The sequence below is a fragment of the Pleuronectes platessa genome, chromosome 2 (assembly GCF_947347685.1).
Source record: "Pleuronectes platessa chromosome 2, fPlePla1.1, whole genome shotgun sequence".
NCBI lineage: Eukaryota > Metazoa > Chordata > Actinopteri > Pleuronectiformes > Pleuronectidae > Pleuronectes > Pleuronectes platessa.
This window is the reverse complement of record NC_070627.1, coordinates 17181907-17200642: the sequence shown is the minus strand read 5'-3', so window position 1 is coordinate 17200642 and position 18736 is coordinate 17181907. Positions and strand designations below refer to the sequence as shown.

At 41.6% G+C, this 18736-nt stretch overlaps 2 protein-coding genes across 2 annotated transcripts; one reads left to right on the top strand and one right to left on the bottom strand.

Moving 5' to 3' along the window:
* Window positions 1–1491: 1491 nt before the first annotated feature.
* Window positions 1492–3715, bottom strand: LOC128424556 (acidic mammalian chitinase-like). Its single transcript, XM_053410785.1, has 8 exons — window positions 3501–3715; window positions 3071–3236; window positions 2755–2879; window positions 2542–2665; window positions 2259–2441; window positions 2054–2173; window positions 1829–1967; window positions 1492–1742 (listed from the first exon to the last, which is right to left on the bottom strand). The coding sequence occupies exons 1-8, from the start codon at window positions 3575–3577 to the stop codon at window positions 1492–1494; spliced, it is 1185 nt and encodes a 394-aa protein (XP_053266760.1). The 5' UTR covers window positions 3578–3715.
* A 12142-nt stretch (window positions 3716–15857) lies between these two features.
* Window positions 15858–18203, top strand: LOC128457879 (leucine-rich repeat neuronal protein 2-like). The gene has a single exon (XM_053442486.1). The coding sequence runs from the start codon at window positions 15858–15860 to the stop codon at window positions 18201–18203; it is 2346 nt and encodes a 781-aa protein (XP_053298461.1).
* Window positions 18204–18736: the final 533 nt, after the last annotated feature.

Sequence of the window (18736 nt, the reverse complement as noted above, 5' to 3'; positions counted from 1 at the left end):
CATTCCTGCTTCTGCTGCAGATAGTCTCTTCCCCTTCATTCTTTTAAGAGCTCCATCTGCTGGACATTATAGCCCTAAAAAGAACACTTTCTATTCCACACTTTGTACTATTTTCATTACAGATCATATTTCTGAAAGTACTGAAATGGCCATTTAATGTCATTTTTAAACCTATTCAAACATACAGTATGAATAGGTTAATGTGCGAAAACTCTCTAACATGACACTGCCTTGTAATAGGTAAAAGCAGTATAATGCTTCTCTGTACCTAAACATGTTTTGTTAATGTGTTAACCCTAAAACTTGATTGAAGCCTAAGAAAAAGTTTTTGGAGGCACATATTTTGCAGAAAGCAAAAGGTAACCCCTAACAATGAAACAAAAACATCTAACCCTACACCACAAACTATAATTTAGAAGATTCACCTGAGAATTCACTCAGAACTCATGTACTACCTCAGGACTGATGTGCTACTGAATATAATGGCTTGTATAAGTTGTAAACCTGGTCTTGTGGCATTAGTCACAAACCTGAATGAAACTTGTGGTGCTGTCTTTGTTTTGACACATGTCTGAATAATAAAGGCCTTATGGTGAGAGTATGTGGCAGCATTTACTTTCTCTAATAAACTGTAGTCATCCATTAAGGCATTACAAATTATCAATACTGATCGGTCCTGATAATTCACCTTGTCACCATATACTGAGGCCAGAGGCCTCTACAGTGGTTGCAGGTTCAGGAGACCTTTGTTTCAGGTCTTCCCTGTTCTCTCCCACCTTTACCCCTTAGATTCTGCCCTATCAATAAAGGCCATGGTTTCACAAAATACAAAATAAAAATAAAATAAAGACTGGCCATTCCTGTAAGAGGGGTACGTGGAAACTCCTCATCAAGAACAGAAACACACTGAGTAGGGTAAGAAAAGTCATAAGAAATGTTCTCCTTCACGACACAAAGGGAGTGAAATGATCAATAATGAATCATGTTTTTGTGTAGTAAAAATAAAAAGTTTGAAGAGTCCTGGCTGAAGACATCTACATGCCACTACCCAATACAGTAGTTGCACTACCCACTGTTAACAGGAAGTTAACATGTTTCCATACTTTCCAACCTACTGGCATTAGGTCACAATCGCCATTCAGTATACATGTGATTATCATGGCATAGTCTAAAGGTTTTGCACGCAAACAAAATGTTTGCTGCACTCATTCACACAGTGTTCGGTGCAAGCGACAGCACGTGTCAACCCTCGTTCTGCCTGGGGACCTGACATTTATCATGGGCCAGGGCTCGTCCAATGCTGCTTGCAGCTTTAATTTTTTTAAGTTAATCATTGATAAATAAACCTTTGCTAATTTGTAGTGGAATGATTTTGATTGGAACAAACATGAAATACAAAAAACCACAAGGGATGTGAAATAGCTTTAAATGCCTTATTTATTCAGGTTTAATGAGCAGGTGTTACACAGCTGTTCCTGAATTCCTGATGATTTAAGCCCAGTTGCAGCACTTGCAGCTGTCATCGAACACCAGTCCGACGGCACAGTGCTGGTTGTAGGTCTTTCCCTGGCTGCACTCATAGAAGTGGTTCTTGTTGGTTGGGTCTGGGAAGAGTCCATTGGATTTTCCGGCACAGAAGCCAGATCCTCCGCTGCTGCTGCCACCGCTGCTGCCGCCACCACTGGGCTGAGCGGGCACGGCTGGTGTGACTGGAGGCAGGGGGTTAGGACGAGAGGCACAAGCTGAGGAGAGAAATTAAAGTATAAGTCAAACATTGAAATATTCTCATTGGGATTTTTTTACAGACGGATGTGTTTTAAATGCGTACAGGCTCCAGTTCCCAGTCCACTCTTGATGGTGTTGATCAGAGGGTATCTTCCCTGGCCACAGAAAGTGCCACTGAAATCATCCAGATCAAGACTCCACACCATGGCTCCACCGAAACCGCTCTGCTTCAGCCACTGAATCTGTAGAGCAGGTAAGAGGTTAAACCAAGTGTTAAAAACACAACATTTGGAGACATGACTGTGAATAATGATATTCAACTTCATACCTTGATTTGGAAGCTCTTCACATTGTCATATCCAACCCAGGTTCCCTGGCTGTAGGCGTATGGCACATCCTGGGTGCTGTCCCAGGCCTGAGTGGCTCCCTGCTTCAGGAAAGTGCAGATCTGATGGCAGAGAGAGCATTTACCTTAAGGATCCACACAAGATTTAAGTAAACGTTGTCCATGGAAGAAAACAAGAAGCACTAACCTCATAGTAGGCCCAAAAACCAGTCTGACGACTGAAAGGTCCAGCAGGTCCAGGTCCACTGGCAGGAGCTCCCACAGCTGTGTTGGAGGAAGCCAGACGGAAGGTGTGGCCATAGGTAGGGAAACCAACCAGCAGCTTCTCAGCTGGGGCACCGTTGCTCTTCCAGTAGTTCATGGCATAGTCCTGCACATGAGAGAGTACAGACCAGCATGAATGTCTCCTCCGTGATGTCATGTTTATTCATTTACAGCAAACAGAGACAAATAATGGTCGCTTCACTCACCACATTGAAGTAGATCATGGATCCCTGGTCAGAAGGTCCTTTGTACAGAGGACTGTTCTCTCCAACGTTTCGCTCCCAAGAACCATGGAAGTCATAAGTCATGACGTGGAAGTAGTCCAGCACACTGGTCAACAGACAAAAGGATTCATGTTTAGCGCATTGTACAACAATTGTGAGGGTGTGTAACGTTTGCTTGCATTTGCACACACTTACCTGCCAATCTGAGCAATCTGGTATCCAGAGTCAATGGTTCCCTTGCCAGCAGAGACAGCAGCAGTCAGCATCAGACGGGGGCGGCTGGTCTTCTTGCCCTCAGCCTCAAAGGCACTCATCAGTTCCTTTAGATGGACAAAGAGAAAGAAACAGTAGCAGTTGCATGTTTAAAAAGTATAGATAAATCCATCTATTGATTGATAGGTCGCACTCTTAACACTGCAGCACAGTTAGTTGCAGGTTTTGCCAGTGACATGTCACCACAATACCATTGATCTACAACCTGGAATCATCATAGACCATCAGTAAGACCCACCTGGACCAGAACGGTATAGCGCTCCTTATCCTGAGCCGGAGAGCCACGAGAGCCGGGGTACTCCCAGTCAATATCTAGACCATCAAACTCATACTGACGCAGGAACGTGATCACGCTGGTGATGAAGGTCTGACGATTGGCAGGGGAGGAAACCATGGCTGTGAACCTGGAGGAGGTCAAGAAGACAGTCAGAGCGACGTTCCTGCAAGTGTCACATGATCCTCTTGGTGAGAAATATTGATCCTTGTGTCATAACTTACTTCGCAGTACCAAAGTTCCAGCCTCCGATGGCCAGCAGAGTCTTCAGGTTGCTGTTCCTGCAGACGACAACAACATCCACTTAAACTTTCTCATTATCAAAGTACTGTAATGTGTGTTTCCATGTGTTCTGGAGTCTCACTGTCACTACAGAGCATTTGTGTTTACTTACTGGTTCTTCAGAGCCTGGAACTGTCCGTAGAGTTTCTCATCGTCCCACTCGTAGGTCTTGATCATGTTGCCGTCCATTCCAGCGAAGGCATAGATGAGGTGGTCACAGAGACATGGGTCAATGTTGGTGGGGAAATACTTGCCTGCTCCAGGACGGTACTGTGCCCAGTTGGTGAAATAACAGGAGAGGATGTAGGATGATCCTGCGGCCCATTGAATAATCACTCTTACATTAGGTTACAAACCTTGATACTCATGAGCAACACTGAGTGGAGAGGGAATATAATTACCTAGCTGCACTTGAAGCAGGAGTGCCAGTCCTGCAGAGAGAAGAAAACCGTTCAAGTTAACATGAAGTTAAATTGTGTTGTTACAAAGTTTAAAAGCTTTGAAAGGAGCTCAGCTTACCAACGCAGATGAGTAGCTTGCCCATGTTGTCTCTGTACAATGAGCTTAGGCTCCTCTGACTCTTTTATACTCCTCAGGTCCTCCTCCATATCTGCAAAATCTGTGAAGTGTGTTTGAAGAGGCCTGAAGACTCAGCAAAAGTAAAAAGTCAAACTTGATATTTTATTTTTGACGGCTGATAACCTTCATGTGACTTTTTGATAATGATATGATCCGAAATAAACAAATTATTATTTCCAAGGCTTTTGAAATTGGCAGAACAGTGTCCTACTGTGTCACGTGGCTTCATATTCACATCAGGTTTTTCACTGTTTCACTTTCAATGGTTTACAGCTGTTTTAAAAAATGTTATTTTCCATAATCGGTCCTCATGACGTAAGTGAATTACCAACCTTTTCCCTTGACATGAGTTGTTTGATAGCGATGTTTGTGGTTCTTAACTTTCCTGCTACACGCTTTATCACCCTCACATGCAATCAGTCATCACTGATGTTTGTGTGTCCTTCCCTGCCCTTGGATGTGGATCAGCAGTTTGATGATATGCGATGTGGATTGTAAATTCAATCTCACACTGACGGTGCCATCGCTCTGAATTCCCATTATCACACACTGAATGATCATTTTTAATGATGGGCATTAAAAGCTATCACTTTGTCTCCATCTGTGAAATTCCCAAAAATTTGAACTAAAAAAGCTTGGAAGTTACGTTGTACTTTGTAGACTTATATAAAGGAAAAGTTTACTTTTTAGGATTTTTAATGTTAAGTCATCAGGACTTAAATGTGCGTGGGTTGAAATTAATGCTATTCGATGGAATGTGGCCCAAACCAAAAAAAAATGAATCATCTGCGTAAAGTGAGATCATCTTTAAATATTTATGATGAAGAATAATTTGAGACTGGAACGGAGTCTATGGTTCTTTCTAGATCGTATTAAAAAAAATTATGATTTAGGTCCTATAGGAGGGCTTCAAGGTAAAAGGATCCCAACTAATCAGTTTGCTTGACCTTTTAAGTCCTGTTTACATGTGTGATACTATTTATATGAAGCTTTGAAAAACTTAGTATAAAACAGGAAGAGAGGAAAGGACAGAAACTCAAAATTCCCTTTGAGCATATGCATATATGCATTCTGTATAATTTACACTTTTGGGTAAAATTATTATGCAGGACATATTTGTATCTGTCTGAGTAAATTTGACAACAGCCCTGCTTCACATTCAGAGTTACATCACATCAGGGAGCTGCTAATGTTGACACCCTTTCAAAGACAATACCCATGTTAATGAATTATATTATATTCCAACATGTGCACAGATTCAAACAGGCAACTCCAGTTACACACACAGTTATATTGTTTGGTTATAAGATGGGTGCTTGTCATTTAAAAAATGAATCATGGTATCAAGCGAAAACCCACTGTGTGAGTGTAAGCTTGACAGGTTGCAGTAAAAATTGTGGAATCACTAAAGTCATTAATAAATTAATCCGAAGCAATTCATTAATTGGTTGTTGAGATTCTGTTTTCATAGTATGTTAAATACCAAGATTATGAATCGTCAATGGTCCGGCTCCAGATCAGGGGTTAGATTCAGGACTGTTTTTTTTACTTACCTTTACATTATGAGATAGGACAGGTTTTTTTGTTTGTTTGTTTCTGTTCATTTTTGTGAATAGCTCCAGAAATAATGCAGAGCTCTTTATGATTAAAAACAAATCTGAAATTTATAGTTTGTTTATTTTGTAGATCTGGATTATGATATGAGTTTTGTAAATCATAATGAATACTTTTAGGGGAGGAATCCTTATTCAGTTAGTGAGTGGTAACAAATATTCCTCACATAACTCATTCACAAATGTCTCTTTGGGGTTTTACATTTTAAATTTGAGCAGAATTTATTTAAAAACATTTGGCGGTATAAGTGATCAATTTAATGGAAAGCAAATATTTAAAGTTATACATACAATGTTTTTGTGAGAGAGAGCAGAGTGTTTGATGCACTACCGAATCTTACCACCAGAGAGAGCGAGTAAGCTCCGTTAGCGCTCAGATCCATTTGGTAGAAGATGTTCAAGAATCTGAGACAATTTATAATTTCCTCTGCAGTGATGTCTGCTTTTCAGCAATGTCAAATCACTGGAGTACTCTGCAATCAACACAGCTCGGAACCCCTGACACAACAGGGCTGGTTCTTCATCACTACGGAGAACTGTTGACTCTTAATTTAACTTATTTTACCTCCTCACAGCCCCTCTGTCTCTTTCACCATGTCAACCATGTACAGGGAAACAGCAGATAAACACAGACCTGTTGCCATCCTCACATCACACCACACACAGTGATGGGGAGACAGGATTTAGTTACTGAATCGCATCCATCTGTACAAAATGAAATACTGCAGAAAAACACTGATAATACTCTATAATTAAAATACATCAGTTTTTCATTCCCAGCCATCACTCTGCTATCTGTGATTTGTCTAGACTGTGTGAACTTGGTCGGAGCCGTTGTGCATAACAAGCCTCCTTTTCTTCTCGGTTTGACAAAAAGAAAACACTTAAACTGTAACGTATGATGTCATTCTGCACACATTTTAAAAATGCATTCAAAAAGTGAATGCAGTGCTAAATGTGAGAGGCACTCAGTGTTCATTTCCCTCTATCTGTCTCTGCTCCCTCCATCCTCACCCGTCACCCCTCCCACCAAATGCAGCCCGTTGCCATTAGATACTGCTGGGCTTGTCACCATGGCAGCAGATACTCAATCATTTTCTCTCTTCCTTGTGCACACATGCACGTTTAGCTGGAATGTGAGAGATTTGTCCCTAAGTCCTTGAGAGTTCCCAGGTTCAGCTGGGGAACAGTCCACCTGTGAACAGAATTCAAAAGCTGTGCCGGGGGACGGGGATGCTCCGTTTCACACCGACACGTTCACATGGCTACGCAACCTGTCGAAGGATATCGTGCGTTACTGTATATTCTGTAAGAAGATATGATGTGTGTGTGTGTGTGTGTGTGTGTGTGTGTGTGTGTGTGAGTGTGCACGCAAGCATGTAACAAAGCTCCTTCTCATAAATGAATCACATTCCTAAGCTTAATTTGCTTCTTTTGAGCTATTATTATTATTATTATTGTTGCATTTTTAATATCACTGAGTGTGACTCAATTTTCTGTGGAAACACAAAGTCAGATATTTGGCACACAACAGTGTTTGTATCGCCATTGCTGCAATCTCTCATATTTCTTTGATATGAAACACAATGTGTACACATTGTAACAAAACTTTAACAGATTAAACTGCAGCATCATACAAGATGCTGTCTCTTCAGCCCCGTCACAAGGTGAAAGTGCTAACGAGAGAGGTCTTTGACACCAGACCTGACTTGAATCTTCACGTCTTGTCGACGTCACACAGCTGACATCAGCTCATGGAGGATGAAGTGCAGATGGGGAGAAAGAAAGGTGAGACAGAGAGACAGAGGGACGACTTGACTTGACAGAGTGAGGAGTGAGAGATGAGAGGATGTAGGCAGAGCGGATTTTTCTGTCGCCAATAAAAGCAACAGCCCCCCGAGTGTTGCCATGGCGACCTCCTCTCGCTCCCTTCCTTTCAGCGAGCTAGCACTTATCCTTGCTGCCTCTCAGTCGGCAGGGCATGTGGGTGTGTGTGCTTTTGTGTGCTGGCTCCTGAATGAATCAAGTAAATGAAGAGAAAAGCCATTAGAGGCCAAGTCTGACTGTTTCTCACACACTCACACACACACACACACACACACACACACACACACACACACACACACACACATGCACATAATACACGTTAATATAAGCCCTAAGGTTGCAGAAATATTTCAGACCACTGAGTTAGCCGACTACTTCCTTCGTCCCTACGTACATTCTGCAGTGGCTCCTCGTGTCCTGTCCTCTACAACCACTCCAGTTATTGATTTTCAGTGACCACACACCCACTCAATACACACATACTTCATACTTATACTGTCTGTAAATGTGAACTGTGATGAAAAGAAAAAAGATAAGGATGAATGGGAGGCTTTAACATTTAATTTTTTTCCATTAGTGTAAGGTCAACGATTGCGTGAGCAAACAAGGTGAATCATGTGAAACCAAATCACCTCCAAAGCCACATGAGGAAGAAATGTCCTCAAACTGAACTTAAATTGAACATTTGACTATTTACACTGCATCTACGAATATTGAAACACCGAAATATAATATTTCTGTAGTTCCAGTGCAAATAATTCACCAATATATTCTGCTTGTGTGACAATGTTTTCTTTAAATGGTTCTTAATAAAGTTCAACTATGTTGGATTCATGAACTTCAGAATAGTTTGTCTGTGTTCATATATTTAATAAAGAATCCCTTTGTGTTCTTGAATTGAAAGCACATGCCGGTCACTCTTTATTAGCATAAATGTCAAATCCCAGCCAATGTCATGTCCACAGGCATGAGACTGCAGGACTGTGGTCAGACAACTTTACAAAACTTAAAATGTGCACTGAAACCTGTCTCTTTTTGTGATGCATTTTTCTTGGCATTTATTTTTAAGCCATAGAGAATCACAAACCATCACATTCCATGAAATGAAAAGATTATATATTATCATTACTTTAAATCCTTTACTATTATACATTTGTAAAATTAAAGAAACATAATAACTGCTTATTTGGCACCAATTTATTCTTCATCACTATTCTTCATCAGGCTCCCTCCTCACTATTCACAAGCTCTTTTAAATAATAAATGTATCTTTTTATTTCACCACTCAGTAATCCGAGAGGAGGAGTTGTGGAAAAAGTTGAGGAAATTTAAGATTTTTTTTTTAATTTCATTCCCACAAACATCTGGTAACGACCGCAGCTGCTGCTGCTGAAAACCTGCGTTGCACTGTTACTCTGTGATGAACAGTTGTGGTTTGCAAGATCAAATTCTCACAGAAATACAGAATGTGCATAAACTCAGTGTCGATCTAAACAGAAGTAATTCTACATGTTTACTCAGGATCCACCGGCGCCAAATATTTATCTTTTAGGATTTGCAGGTAATGCAAATTTGAATGGAAAAAGTAAGTTGCTGTAAACTAAATCTGAGGATAGTGTTAAATCACTAAACTTAAATCCATGTGACTTCTCTGCACAACCATTACATATCACTGTTGTGATAAGTTTAGTGATTTAATATGAAAAATTTAATCTGTTTGATGACATCATAATACCACCATGGTGAAGGTTTGCTTAATTAAGAATCTGTGAGCTTTGTCATCATGGTTACAAACAATGCATTGTTTAAATTGGTCACCTGAACACTCCGGAGACTTTCCTGTTGTTCTGAAAGACTCAATTTCATAGATTTTCACATGTGAGAAGCACTGGCTGTGTTTCCAAACTTCACTCAATCACTGACCCCTACCTCGAGTATATAGTAAATGCACTCTATAGTGAGCTAATGGTTAAAAGAAAACACACTAGTAGTGCATTTTCTCTGCACCAGGATAATGAGTGGTGAGTGTTTTCTGACACAGCCAATTTATGGAAAATTACTCAATTCTGAGGACATTCTCTGGAGTTCCTTTCTGAAAACGGCTTAACATTGACAAAGCAAATTGTGGCTCATTCGCTGAAACACACAATTCAATAATTTGTTTGTTTTTACTTGTTGAAATAAAAACATGTGATCATAGAAAATGTGAGAATGTCTAACTCAAACCTATTTCTGAGTCATGTTTGGCAGCAAACTTACTGAGATGTAATGTGAAACACAGTTCAGTGAAGCTGTTTAAGCTGTCCACCCTCACACGTCATCATTTGACTTAAATATCTTGACACTGAGCCAAAACATTTGTAATTCACAGCTGTAACTGTATCTGCTATTTGCAGAGACGGCCACTTTCATTTCCATGTGGTTTACAGTGTTAGTTTGAAGCAGTGAGCGTCTTTAACATCCAGGTTTAATTCCACAGAGGATTATGTTTAATGCTGCATACCTGATCTTTATTGTGTTAATGCTGTATTGCTGCAGCCTGGATCAACACACAGAGTAGAGTTACACCTCCATTCCAGTGCAGTCAAAGTGGATTCCACTATTTTCAGATCAAAACCAAATTAATGACATTTTCAACAGCGAGCGATGGTGGTCTCATTGAAAATATATTCATGCTGCAGTATCACTGAGCCTCTCACTGTCTGCACACATACTGGACTAAACTTTCATTAATTAGTTACCACCACTTGCCACCATGTAACAATGTGAATGTGTACAGAAAGTAAGGGAAACACTAACAAACTATTGGAATCAGAGACATGAAATAACCAGCTGAAAACCCAGAGTCAGTTCACACAACTTCTTCAGCATCCACATTAAGATTATTATCTTATTGCTTTCTCTTTCAAGCACCATTAAATAATAAGGTCCATGTCAATCTCATTGAAGCCTGAAAGGAAGTTAACATGGTACAAAATGGACATCTAAAATCCTGTTGTGAAGTTTGCACTGGAGATTTGTAATGGTGTTGAGTCAGGATTATAGTAGAGTCCACATTGAAATCTAACAGATACAACATTCACCAAGTCTGTTTAATGGAAAAGACCTTAGCAGTGTATTAATAATGTAGTGTAGTGTAATAATATATTAATGGATTATTAAAAAACTGAAATAAAAAATACTAAAATGCCATCAGGAGCCAGAGAAAAACTTCTCATCCAGCAAAAATAGCACCATAACTTAGACAAAGTCATTTTCCTTTTGGCTTGTGACACAGGGAAAGAGAACAAGTGAGAGAGTGAGGCACAAGCAGAAAGAGAGGAGGAGAGAGGAGAGGGACAGAAGCCCTGCTGCAGAACACACCTCATCTCCTCTGTAGCTGGAGGGATAGAGGGATAGAGAGAGAGAGAGAGAGAGAGAGAGAGAGAGAGAGAGAGAGAGAGAGAGAGAGAGAGAGAGAGAGAGAGGGAGGGAGAGACTGAGTCTGTGCCACTTTTTCTCTTCAGCCCCAGCGAGAGGGAGAGAGCGAGGGAAGTGATATTTCAGGAATCTTAAGAGATCCACAAAAGCGAGTGACTGGCAGGGAGAGGAAGAATCACAGCATCCCTGCACATGAGGCTGACGGCAAATGGAGGAGGCAAGAGAGATGTAGTCGGTGCTTCTCATGCGGTAAGACAAATGTGTTGATATCATTTTCTGAGGAAGATGCAGCACTCACACAGAAATGCAGTCACATGCAGGACACACACTCTGAGTGAGAGCTGCAGAAGGTGGTGGTTGCAGATGCAGGAAAGTGCCTCAGTCTTTGTGTGTTTTGCTCTTTTAATCAGCGCCTCTACCTCTGTCACACATCCCTCTCTTTCCACCCTGTTGCAGTCTCTCTCTGTGTCATATATAGCAGCACAGCAAAAACAACCCTTATGCAATGGATCATCTCATGAAAAGATTTATTTCTCCTCCTTCCTCTATAATCTGTGGTCTATGCTCCTCTCTGGTTGCCTCATTAGGTTTAATTGGATAAAACTAAGTCAAATGGAGACGATGAACAGATGATGAACATTTCACTTTAACTTCTGCAGAATGTCTTCTACATGAATGTGCCTGGTCCACAACATATCAGAGTTAGAATTAATTTTTTTCACGTTAGTAAGGGTCTGAAATCGTTCAAGCAACTGACTTAATGATGATTGTGCACAAGATTACATTTTGATTATTTAAACCATGCAAAACTGACATCTTTTTTAAACCTAGAATTGCACAACTTGTTTAATTGCAAGAAGAAAGAAAGATCTTTACTGTAGCGCACATATACAAATGTTAGAAAGTAGAGATTTGGAATTTAGCGTGTTTATGGTTGTAAAGAATGACTTGAAGCCTCCTCATTCCATCGCTCTTGTTTTTCTTCTGATCATTTCCTCTCTATCATGAATCATGTGTCCCTGATCGTTAAAGTTACAGACAGACTTGAAGGTCAACATCAACTCGAAGTTTGAGTTTCTTGTATAAGTCAAATGAGGAGTACACCCAAATTACAAACAGGCCAAACAAATGCAACCAGATGAATGGATTACTTCATGTATTTGATTATCTTCTCTTTAATCGGTCCCAGTTGAGGTTCAGAAATCCCATATGCAGATATTTTGAGTGTGCAGGTGAGTGCGTAGAGGGAAATAGATCAATTTATGTGTATTAGATAATAATGTTCAGAGAAATATCTGCCCTATAGAAACATTGGTAGATCAGTTATTGATCCAGAAACTTGAACAACACATCTAATATTTGTTTTTTTTGCTCTGCAGAAGAGATGGATTTGGGACATTTCTTTAAATTCCTCATTAATGCATATTTTGTTTAGTATAATATCTAAACAGACATTCTGTTTGAGCTATGTTATGTGCTGAGAGCGTATCTATACCAAACGTAGTAATTGTAATGATTTTGTTGTTGATGTTTATGTATCATAACTTTCACAGAGCAAAGACAAAAATAATCTGACCTTAGTAACAAAGAATGAAATAAATGCAATAGGTTGACAATAACAACGTTTTAAACACTGGACAGCACAAGGAGAGACAAAGGCCAGTTTAAATAAAAGACTCTTCAGTTGTCTTTTAAATGCATCAACAGATGCCACACAACATATGTAAATGTTTAGAGCAGAAATTGACAGTGTACATTTCATTACTTTGGTTATTACATTTTCTGTTGTAATTTAGATTATTTGTAAAACACTGAGGGGGGGAATACGAAATTGAGGTGAGATTGAATTTAATATTAAAGGCCCGGTGTTTTGGACTTCAGGGTCCTTTTAGAAATGATGAAAAGAATGAGCCCTCTTTCATAGAGGGAGCCATGTTGCACTGCAATGTTTCTACAGTAGCCCAGAGCGGACAAATCAAACCTTGGCTCTGCAGGATCCCAGTAAGGTTTTAATTAGGCCAGTGTAGGTGCCACTAAATCCTCCAAATTTAATCTTTGACAAAACTGAATGTGATTGATTGATTTGATTAGTTCTACAACTAACACATATTTAATTGAATTATTGATTCATCATTATTCAACAATTTAATTGTATGTCTTATTATTGCAGCAAACTGTTCAAATCTTTGTTAGAATTACCCCGTTTCAAGACAACATCTTTAAATGTCATGCTCTGAGATGTGAAATGCTGGAACTATAAATTGATTTATTGATTAATCAACTCAATCGAGTGGACACAGAATCTATATACTGTAAACTAACAGAAACAACCTGAAAACCTTTTGTGTATCGGTATCATGCAGACATTATTTTTTTTTACCTTAGTTAAATTACATTTCCAATCGCTATTTTAACTTAATTCAATAATTAATTTGCAGTGTTTGGGTAGTTGTTGCCATGTCAGATTGTGGATTAAGATCATTGCATTTAGTCTTGGTGTAACTGTCCTGCAATAGCCGGCAGGTGTACAGCTGTGGATCACATACAGTCCAGTCACACTAAACTTTCATAGAAATCCGAAGAGTAAGAGGTAGAGTAATAACGTCCACTAAGATCAGACCATATTCTCCGCTTATCCACGGTGAAGCGACGAGGGAGGAGACGGAGCTGTGAAAGAAGCCGCCGAGTCGTGCGCAGCTGTTATTTCAAACCACTTTTCTGAATTGTTCATATTTAAAGGCAACAAAAGTCCTTTCTGCACACCCATCAGCGCACAGCTCTGCTTTCCTGAAACTGCTCTCGCTTTTAAAAGACTGTGACAAAGGCGAGGTGCTTTACAAAGAAATGATGGCTCCATTATTGAGGGGGTTGCGTGAAAAGATGAGAGTGGAGATGAAAGTGAATGACTGATATGCGAGTAAGAAGAACCCCAGGAGGCGAGAACTGCAGCTCCTGTGTTTTACTGTTACTGCACACACATTCAATTGACTCATTACACTGCACACAGACACACACAAAACAAAGTGCTCACTTTGTTTTTGCTCATACAATTCAACAGTGGTTTATAATACGACATGTTGTCTTTCTTCTCTAATGTGCTTCACTGAATCATCTGTCAGTTCCCTCTCCTTTCTTTTACTGAGGAAAACAAGCATCTCTCCTCACTTTCCCCTCATCACCTGACAGACATCAACATCCTGCAGAGCTGTTCAGGGAGTTACTCATGAGAACTGCGGACGCTTCATATCCAACTTTCTTTCTAATCAGACCAAACTTCATCACAGACAGTGGACGGTTGTTTCAGTATTATAAATAAAGACGGATGAAGGAGGAAAATGTAGTTTCGCGTGCAGCCTCATAGCTGTAGTCATGATGAATGCAGCGTCTCCTCAGTCCAGTCCCTGTTGTTCATCAGTGTTCTTGTCAACGGATGCACAGATTGGACCAAAACAAACGCCAAACTAAATCTCAAAACAGTAAGACAGAGAGCGAATGGGAGATCTGTTTCCATGGCAACTATGCATCAAGCCCTGCATGGCTTCTCGGTGTGTGTCAGTGAGTTTTTCCCACGCAAATGATTTTCGATAGCAGAACAAATGACAGTCAATACTTTGTGCTCATTATCCAACGTGAAATGCATCAAACAAAACATGTGTGTGAGTGTGTGTATGGTTAATAAAGACATTTAAAAAACACTATATACCACAATAGAGGTTATGCAAGTGCAGTTTGCATCCTGTAAAAAACACATGCATAGTGGTAATCGGATGAAAATATTAGGGCAAAATTCTTTGCATCAAAATTCAGTGATATAAAGCAATTTAATGATGTTGTAAAAGCCAATATTTGTTAAAATAGGTCATAACTACCTAGTTTTGTAATCATCCTGTAACATGAATACTGAGCAGTATGTCACTCCGTGTAAATACTGATGTAACCCTTGTTTGTGATTGTGTGTGTGTGCAGAGGCAGATAATACAAAGACCCTTGGTTTTTGATTTTATATAGTGTAAGTGAATGTTTTATTTATTTGACCTATATATTAACCATATCTAATCTCCTGTAGACTAAAGGTAGAACTGCCAGATAACCGTATATCTCTTCATATCATTTACTATCATATATCATTTCCTCTCGTATCCTCTGTACTTTATTTCTTTCTGTATTCTTTTTCTAATCGGTGTCCGGTGTATTTCTGGGAGCATTAAATATAAAGCCCCCATGTAAATCATTTGGTGTTGAGAAGCTTGTACTTCTTGTACTAGAATGGCACTTAATAGAGCATATACCTCTGCCAAGGCCCAACATACCCCTTTAATTCAATGAATCTGCACCAAATTGCCTAAATTCAGATCAGTCATCTAAATATGATTTTTCATTAAGATCCATTTATTTTTCTCTGGGAAATCAGATATATTGTCAAAGAATGCTCTATCTTACAATCTAGAGTGAAAAAAAAGGTCTTAGATTCAATTCCCAATCTGCATCAAAATTGTATGGGTTCCCCCCTGACCCATATTGCATCGTTCCACCAGGTTTTGTGTTATTTTGTCAAGTAGTTTTGGCTTTATCTTGCGAACTGAAAAACTAAAAACGTACACATTTAGTTTGAAAACACTGAATTAAAAGGCAGGTTTTAGTCTTTCGTCTTTTACTCTGAGTCTTTTCCCCCTCTTCTCTCCAACAGAACAGTAAGCTGCCACGCCGTGAGCTGTGAGTCCTGCACCTGGGCCAGGATGTGAGATCGATGGTGTGATAACAAAGGCCGTTATTGAGCTACAGCCATCGTGCATCCTCTGATCACTGCAACATATAAAAACATTCTTTGTGTAGTAAAGGGACGAAACATCATGTTTATGTTCTGTTAATAATATAATCCCTCTTGGCTTCCACTTAATGATTGATGACACTGCACCGCATCTTTTACAGTTTGCAGACACAACTTAAACAATCCTGGTCCAAATGATTCATCTCAGCTCCTCATAACAAACTCATCCGTCTAAATCAGCTTCTGTGTAACTGTGGGGATTATGAGGCCGACTTTAGATTTTCTACAGTCACAGTGTCTCCTGTGTGTGTTTGTCGGCGTGTGTGTGCCCACTGTTGTGGGCTCACTACCTCACACGCTGCCATGGCACGTCTCGTGCCCGGTGCGGTGTGTGTGCCAGATCAAGCCGTGGTTCTCCCCTGACTCTGTCTACCATGAAGCTCCCACTGTGGACTGCAACGACCTGCTGTTGACCACGCTCCCCTTGCCTATACCCACGAACACGCACACCCTGCGCCTGCAGAGCAACCTGCTCTCTGAGCTTGACACTGAGGTGCTGCACGGGCTCCCCAACCTCACCGACCTTGACCTTTCCCAGAATCGCTTCAGTCGTGTCAGGCCAATAACTCAGGGCTCCTCCCTGCCCTCTCTGCTGTCTCTTCATCTGGATGAAAACCATCTCAGTCACCTCCCTGAGTCCTCTTTCTCCTCACTGCCAGCTCTGCAAGAACTCTTTCTCAGCCACAACAACTTACATTCAATCGCCCCTGGTGCCTTCATTGGTCTGGACTCTCTACTGCGTCTTCATATCAACAACAACAGACTCGCCACCATCAACCCTTGGTGGTTCAGGGCTTTGCCCAGCTTGGAAGTTCTCATGCTTGGGGGAAACCCAGTGGAGGCTCTTCCTGAGAAAGGCTTCCTGGCTCTAAAATCCCTCAGGAGTCTTGTGCTTGGGGGGATGGGTCTGAGAGGCCTGGCTGAGGAAGCGTTGGACGGGCTGGACGGCTTGGAGAGCCTCTCCTTCTATGATAACCTGTTGACCAAGGTGCCCACCCAGGCGCTGAGGAGAGTGCCCGGACTGAAGTTCCTCGACCTCAACAAGAACCGCATCAAACTGATCGAGACAGGAGATTTCCAAGATATGGTCCACCTGAAGGAGCTCGGCCTGAACAACATGGACGATCTTGTTTCTATTGAGGAAGCCGCTCTGGAGAATCTTCCTGAGCTCACCAAGCTGGAGATCACCAACAACCCTCGTCTGTCCTACATTCACCCAAAGGCTTTCCTCCAGCTAAGCAGGCTGGAGAGTCTCATGCTCAACTCCAACTCTCTCAGCGCTCTGCACCAGCACATCATGGTCTCTCTGCCTAGTCTGCAGGAGGTCAGCCTCCACTCCAACCCACTACGATGTGACTGCTTGTTTCACTGGGCGGCCTTGCAGAAAGACACACAAACGGATACAGAGGCAGCTCGCATGGTGCGTTTCATCCAACCACAGGCCACCTTGTGCTCTGAACCACCGGAGCTCAGAGCTCGCAGAGTGAGAGAGGTGTCTTCTAGGGAGATGTCAGCCTTCTGCCTCCCTATCATCCCTGCCAGCTCCCTCCCATCCTATGTGGGAGTAAGAGAGGGAGGCAAACTGGTTTTGCACTGCAGAGGTCTTGCCGATCCACAGCCTGAAATGTACTGGGTGACTCCCTCTGGGCTGAGACTTAGTCCTGCACCAAGACTCGCAACCAAAGGTTTACGAGCTCCGGCTCCCTGCCCCGGGCTGACACCCACTGAGGGACTCAACCACAAATCCTCCTCAAGCCATGCTAGAAATGATACCGCCTGTAACCCCTCCAAACACTACCGGCTACTTCCTGAGGGAACGCTGGAGATCAACAAGGTCACTCCCAGCGAGGCCGGATTATATACCTGTGTTGCTGAGAATGTGCTAGGAGCAGATACACGCAGCGTTACTGTGGGTGTGCACAGCAGAAAAAAGAACAGAAAAGGGGGCAAGTCCGCTAATCTGAAGGGATTTCCATTATTCAGAGTGGATGCGGGGTTGGAGGTGAGGGAGGTCGAACAACATTATGCTGTGTTGTCCTGGCTGAGTAGGCGCAACCTCCCTTCCACTCGCATTTCCTGGCAAGCCATATACTCAAACGCCCACACTCCTATATACACTACACGCATCTTGGCTGGCACGCAGAGTTTCAACCTGACCCACCTGCAGGCACAGACCTTTTATCGCGTGTGCCTCCATTTAGGGACTGTCCACGATGTCAAGCATGCCAACAGGAGGTTGAGGGAGAGCGGTAATCCTCAGTGTGCCTCATTCAAGACGAAGGATATCCCAGAGCCAAAGCCCAGCCTGCAGCTCAGCCCGGAGCTGACTTCCACAGCAGTCACACTTCTGCTGCTCACGCTCATACTGCTGCTGCTGGCAGGTCAGAGCTGGGACACTCTGCCCAAGGAGGGGGCTCAAGAGATCCACAATACCCTTCTGCTGGAAATCAAAAGTCCCAAGGCTTTGATCATCAATCATAACACACAAGAGAGCAACGGACATCAGGCAAAGCAGAGTGAGAAACTGCTTTTACATGAGGATTGCTGAGATCATGTAAATTAGAACATGACATGAGTAAAACACAGACAAAAACACTGACACACACGCAGACACGCAAACTATCAATGTAAATAGCAGCTAGAAGAAAGGAGTCAGAGATCAGAGAAATGCGGACAGAGATTTGTATTTATTTTATATAAAGTATATATTGACATTGTTTCTGTGTTATTGTAAAGAAGGCCTAAACCCTCACTGGGGAAATAAAACTGGACAATCACACTCCTGCGGTGAACACAGGCGAAACAAATGAGTCTGGGCAGCTGATGATCACTGGACTGTAACGGAAGAAATCCAACCAAGGACAGATCTTTTACAGAGAAGAGCTGCTCAGACCTCCAGGGTGTTTTTAATGATTCCTGTGTACATGTTCTGCAGACTGAACCAAGCAGACAAAACTCTGCCTTCAGAAATGACACTGAGTGAAATCCCTGCTCGTTCTGGCCTTTGTAAATCAAAGTGATTGATGTCAACAACCCTTTTGCTTCGCTTGTCCATATATGTATACAGTATATATACTCATC

Excerpts from the sequence above, each read along its gene's own strand:
- LOC128424556 (XM_053410785.1), bottom strand. The coding sequence starts at position 3,577 with ATGGACGGCAACATGATCAAGACCTACGAGTGGGACGATGAGAAACTC. Across the intron at positions 3,237-3,500 it reads TTCCAGGCTCTGAAGAACCA|GTTCACAGCCATGGTTTCCT; the intron begins GTAAGTAAACAC and ends GACCTCCTCCAG. Across the intron at positions 1,968-2,053 it reads TGAAGAGCTTCCAAATCAAG|ATTCAGTGGCTGAAGCAGAG; the intron begins GTATGAAGTTGA and ends CCTGCTCTACAG.
- LOC128457879 (XM_053442486.1), top strand. The coding sequence starts at position 15,858 with ATGAGGCCGACTTTAGATTTTCTACAGTCACAGTGTCTCCTGTGTGTG.